Source organism: Orycteropus afer, unplaced genomic scaffold (assembly GCF_000298275.1).
Source record: "Orycteropus afer afer isolate SDZICR_OR568_19922 unplaced genomic scaffold, OryAfe1.0 scaffold00072, whole genome shotgun sequence".
In the NCBI taxonomy this organism is placed as follows: Eukaryota; Metazoa; Chordata; class Mammalia; order Tubulidentata; family Orycteropodidae; genus Orycteropus; species Orycteropus afer.
In genome coordinates this window covers 1053112-1059136 of record NW_006921659.1, presented here as the reverse complement: position 1 = coordinate 1059136, position 6025 = coordinate 1053112, and the positions used below count along the sequence as shown (strand labels likewise).

The window sequence follows — 6025 nt, the reverse complement described above, 5'->3', positions numbered from 1 at the left end:
AAGCAACAACAATTGCAAAAAAATAAAAGGCAATAAATTAAAAGAAAAACTAAAAAAGAAAAAGACAAGCGGAAAGACAGAGAAATTCCACACAATATCTAGGGTGGGAAGAATAAGAAAAGAGCAAGAGAAAAAGAATAATAAAGGAAAATGAAAAAACTGCAAAAGGAAAAACGGGATGGGAAAGACTGAAAGAAGGAAAGAGAGAAAAAAGGGAACCAGGAAAAGGGGTGGGGGAACAAGAGCCAGGGAAGGGAAAGAGAAAAAAAATAAATAAAAAGGAAAGAAGAAAGGAGGAAGAATGAAAGAATAATATAAAAACAAACAAAATGAAACTGGGTGGGGCAGGGCACCCGGACACTGTGAGGGCACAAAGACTGAGATGGAATTCCTGCTGGTCCAGAAGGTGGGTGGAGGTGGGAGATGGCCACATCTCCATTCACCAAGAGGGTATGGGGTACAAGAGTAACAAGGGGAATTAATTGTCGGCCTTCAGTGCAGTTGCCTGTGCTGTCCTCCATAAGTAGAGCCTATTATTAGGTTGCTGTCTAGATTGGAACTGTGCTTGCAAATATTCAAAATGGCTGCACCTTCAAGACAGCTGACAGTCCACAGCTCTGTCTCCTTATTTGCTATTTTCCTTTATAGTCATCAGCCACCAGTGTAATTGTCCGTGTAGTTGCTCACCAAGCAGAGCTGATTCTAAGGTTGCTGCCTGGATCAGAATGCCACTTGTAAATAGTCAAATTGGCTGTGCTATCAGGAGAGCCAACAGTCTGCAGCTTTGTTTGTCTTCTAACTCACTGTTTTCATCCATGTTCTTCTGTTGGTTGTATTTAACCCATTTCTTTATCTTTCCCTTCAAACCTTAGGATTCCAGGATTATCTTCTGCATCTGTTTGAATTGGTTTCTCATTTCTTTGTTGCAGAGGGTCTCTAACTTGTCTGCCTGTTTTACCATCTTACTGGAAGTCTTTTCTTTCTTTTTTTTTTTTTTGTTGTTCTTTTCTTCTGATTGTTCCCTTAAGAAAATAATATTGAAAAGATTTATCTTGTTTCACTAATTCTGTCTTCCGTTGATTCAGTTCTACTCCTTTGCTCTTTCAAGTTGTTATCTATTTCTGATGTCTTAGTATTAATCTTTCTACTTTTTGTTTTTTGTGGTTTCTAAGTTTTCATTTATTTTGTCAGTTTGTTCTTTTATTGTTTTCCTCAATTCTTCCAGTGTTTTGTCCGTGTTTGCCTTAATTTTGTCAGTGTTTTCCTTGATTTTTGTCAGTGTTTTCCTTCCTCTGTCTCTCAATCCACAGAAAGTTCCTAAATATAATTCTTTTAAATTCCTTATCTGGTAGTTCCAATACCACTTCTTCCTCAGGGAGGTTTTCTGGCTCTGGCTCTGTATTCTAGTCCCTTCCTTGTACTGCTTTGTCTTGCTTCTTTGTGTGAACTGGTATTGTCAGTTGTCTCTGAGACATTGTGATGTTATATTTATATGTAATTGGTCATTATATGTTGGTGTGATTCACCCAGTTTTTTTTTGTTGTTGTTGTTTAATTTGTTTGATATGTCTAAGAGAGCAGGGCATGTGTGCTGGTCTGTTTGCTAGTTTGGTAGCTCTTAGGCATTCACCACCTGTGTCCTGGTGGGTGTGATAAAGGATGAGAGTGTGTGCACAGCTCACTGTTAGCTGTTCATATAGAACAATTGAGGGCAAGTTGGGCTGGTATTGGCCACACCATGTGTTGGTCAGGTGGTAGAGAAGCCTTCACCGAGTGGGTGGGGCTGCAGGAGGTGCAAAGTGGTTGGGTCATGTGGGCACGGTTGCTGTTTCCTGCTAAATCCACTGCCATTGAGTCGTATCTGACTCATAGCGACCCCTCCTTGGGTTTCCAAGGTGGTATCACTATAGAAGTAGATTGCCCAACTTTCCTTCAGAGGAGTAACTGGTGGGTTTGGACCACCAGCCTTCTGGTTAGCAGTCAAATGCCTTAGGCACTATGCCACCAGAGCTCCCTATTAGGTGGGACCAAAAAATAAAATTAAGAGAAAAAAAAGAAAGTGGTAAAAAAAAAATCGAAAAGAAAACTGCCAGGGGTGGGAGGAGTGGCAGATAGGTTGTGTTCCTGTTGGCCAGGTGTGCAGTAGGGAACACAGTAGCACCTGATCCTGGTTATGCAGAAGGCAGCTGGAGGCAGGGCACATAATGCCAGATGAGTTCCTGCTGACCCAAAAGATAATCTAGGGGCAAGGCACTTGGACCTGGAAAATGTCCCTGCCAGGCCAGTGATGGCTAGGAGCAAGGTGCCTGGTTCCAGAAGGAATTCCTCCCACCCCCAAAAAGCAGCTGGGTACAGTGCCTCTTGTCTCAGAAAAAATTCCTTCTATCTCGGAAGGCAGTTGGGTGCACGACCCTCGCTCCCAGAAAAAGTTCCTGATGTTCCAAAAGGTGGTTGGATGTAGGGCACCTAGTACCAGAAAAAATTCCTTCTAGCCATAGGGTGGCTGATCTTGGAACTAGTTCCTATTTACTCAAAGGGCAACTGGAGTCAGGGTGCCTGATCCCAGACAAGTTCCTGCTGGCCCAGAAAGTGTCTGGGGACAGGGTGCTTGGACCCAGAAAAAAATTCCTGCTGGTCCAAAAGGCAATGGGGAGCAAGGCATCTGGTTCCAGAGGGAGTTCCTTCCAGCCCAAGAAGCAGCTGTGGGCAGGGCATCTGGTCTCAGACAAAATTCCTGCTGTCTCAAAAGGCAACTGGGTATAGGACCCCATTCCCAGAAAAAACCTACTCATCCCTTTTGGGCAGCTGAGTGTAGGTACCTAGCCCTGGGACTAGTTCCTGTCTGTCCAGAAAGCAGCTAGTGGCAGGGCACACGGTGTAGGGTGAAATGCCTGCTGCTCTAGAAGGTAGATTGGGGTGGGTGATAGCCCTGTTTACATTCACTGGGAGGGTGTGAGGAGGAAAGGAGCATAACACACCTTTCTGGTCGTCAGCCCTCAGCATGTGGAGCCAGTTTCCAGGTTGCTGTCCAGTTTGGAAGGCCACTTGCATATATTCAAGTGGCCTTTGTCAGGCCAGTGAATAGTCCACAGCGCCATTTGTGTCCTTATTCACTGTTTTCTTTCAGTTTCTTCTGATAGTCAATATTTAATCCACTTCTTTATCTTTCCCTTTGAAGCTCAGGGTTCCAGGATTATTTTCTGTATCTGTTTCCATTGGTTTCTTGTTTCTTTGTTGTAGAGGGTCTGTGTAGCTTTTTGCCTATTCTGCCATCTTGATGGAAGCCCATTTTTACATTTTATTAACTTTTCTTTTTCCAGAAATTGAAGAAAAAATTCATTGAAGGAATAAAATAATTTAGAAATGAGGTGACATTTATAGACGTCCGTGCTAGATGTCAGAATGCTCCCATATTTTATTAACTATTAATACTTAAAAGTCTTTTTAAGATACTGATTAAAAAGGAAACAGTTGTAGCAGAAAGCCTCAAGATTTATTTTTAAAGATTGAGAACTGTCAAAATTAGAAAAACAACAGGATTTGGTACACGAGCAATAGGAGTCTTTAGATCTAGTAATACTAGTATTGTTACTGTGAAATTTTCCTGACTCTGGGACTTAATCCCTAAACCCCTTTTTATATAGTACTGGAAAAGCTACCACATAGACTGTGTTTTAATAATTGTAGATAAAGGCTTTTGTCTTTTTACATCCTAGGGAATGAGTATTGCTATACTGGGACCTACATTTCAAGATTTGGCAACAAATGTGAACAGTAATATCAGCAATCTTTCTCTGATTTTTGTGGGCCGTGCCTTTGGATATTTGAGTGGTTCTGTGATTGGCGGAGTTCTTTTTGATCATGTGAATAATTTTTTACTTTTGGGTAAGTAAACATTGATTTTTACTTAATGAATTTTTATGAATTTACAAGTTGTTCTAAATATGAAAAATACTAGCATGCAGAATTGTTGACAATTTACATAAACCAAAAAACCAAACCCTTTCCTGTTGAGTCAGTTCTGACTCTTAGCAACCCTACAGGGTAAAGTTTAACTGCCCCATAGAGTTCCTGAGCCTGTAAATCTTTATAAAAGCAGACTGCCACATCTTTCTCCTATGGACTGGCAGATAAGTTAAAAACTGCTGATCTTTTGGTTTGTAGCCGAGCGTTTTAACCACTGTACCAGCAGGGACAATTTATATAGTTATCTTTCATAGAAAGTTTTCCTGGTGCCTGCTCTCCCCTTGACAGTTACAGAGGATATGTGCTGGGCTGCTCTGGCAATTTAGATTAGCCCTAGATTGTATCAGCGATCCTTAGACTTTGCAACCTTCACTGTAATTTGGCCCTTACCTGGATCATACACACACTGCTTGTCCAAGGAGCTTTACTTGTTAGGGCTTAGGGCAAGGTCACCTGGGGCCACAGTAGTTCAGAATGAGCTCCTTGAACCTGCCCAGGCTAAACCCAGGGATGGGAATGAAGGGGAAGGGGACGGCAGAGGAAATGATCTAAGCTCAATTTTTGTTTCTTCTCCCTCACACCAATAATGAGCTCAGACTTCTCTACCCTATCCTTGAACTAGATGTTAAGATTTTAACATACTCTTTAAAATAAATCGAAATGTTTAAAGAAAATGTGGATGAATTCATAAAAATGCTTAGAAGCAAGAATATTAATTTAATATTATTGATGAATAAATAACTAATCCCTCTTACTTCCAAAGTAGATTGAAAGAATATATTTCTTACATTTTCCTCCCTATTCTCTGAAGTAATTTAAATAAATTTATGCTATAAACTCCTATAATTGCATTTATTTTATTTTAACTTCATATTTAAAAATCCCTTTAGGTGCTTATATTTGAAACATTTTCATCTTAAAATAATTTTTTGATCTTTCTTTTTTGGTATAAAACTTTGCCTGGCATAATTTATAGTTTGGTTATTAGCAGTGCTAGAAATATATTCATATTAGAATAACATAGTTTATAGTCCATAAAAACTTTTAATTGAAATAACTACTTCTGTAAGCTGTACCACCCTCATCTGTCAGTTTGTCGTACTGTGGTGGCTTGCATGTTGCTGTGAGGCTGGAGGCTATGCCACTGATATTTTAGATACCAGCAGGTCACACACGGTGGACAGGTTTCCGCAAAGCTTCCAGACCAAGACAGACTAGGAAGAAGGACATGGCTAGGTCCATTTATGAAAAATTGGCCACTGAAAGCCTTATGAACAGCAGAGAAAGATTATCTGATATAGTAGTGACAGAAGATGAGCCCCTCAGGTTGGAAGGCACTCAAAATATGACTGGGGAAGAGCTGCCTCCTCAAAGTAGAGTCGACCTTAATGATGTAGATGGAGTAAAACATTTGGGACTTTTGTTTGCTGATGTAGAGTGACTCAAAATGAGAAGAGACAGCTGCAGGCATCCATTAATAGTTGGAATGTGGAATGTATGAAGTATGAATCTAGGAAAATTGGCACTTCTCAAAAATGAAATGGAACACATAATGATCAATATCCTAGGCATTAATGAGTTGATATGGACTGGTATTGGCCGTTTAAAATCAGACAATCATATGGTTTACTATGCCGGGCATGAAAAAGAAGAATGGAGTCACATTTATTGTCAAAAAGAACATTTCAAGATCTATCCTGAAGTACAGTGTTATCAGTGATACACCTACGAGGAGGAACAGTTAACACTACTCTACAAATTTATGCAGCAACCACTAAAGCCAAAGAAGAAGAAATTGAAGATTTTTACCAACTTCTGCAGTCTGAAATTGACCAAACATGCAATAAAGAGGTGTTGATAATTACTGGTGATTGGAGGGTGAAAATTGGAAACAAAGAACTATGGCACTGGTGATAGAAATGACAATGGAGGTCGCATGATAGAATTTTGCAAGATCTGTGACTTATTCATTGCAAATACCTTTTTTCAACAACATAAATAGTGACTGTACATGTGGAGCTTGCCATGTGGATTACACAGGAATCAAATTGACTACATCT

At 40.1% G+C, this 6025-nt stretch overlaps 1 protein-coding gene across 1 annotated transcript in view; it reads left to right on the top strand.

Annotated features, from left to right (window-relative positions):
* Positions 1-3718: 3718 nt before the first annotated feature.
* The window catches only part of MFSD4B (major facilitator superfamily domain containing 4B), a 12472-nt gene continuing 10165 nt past the window's right edge, over positions 3719-6025 (top strand). The window contains 1 exon segment of the mRNA XM_007940794.2: positions 3719-3884. Coding sequence (XP_007938985.2) covers positions 3719-3884 — 166 coding nt within the window.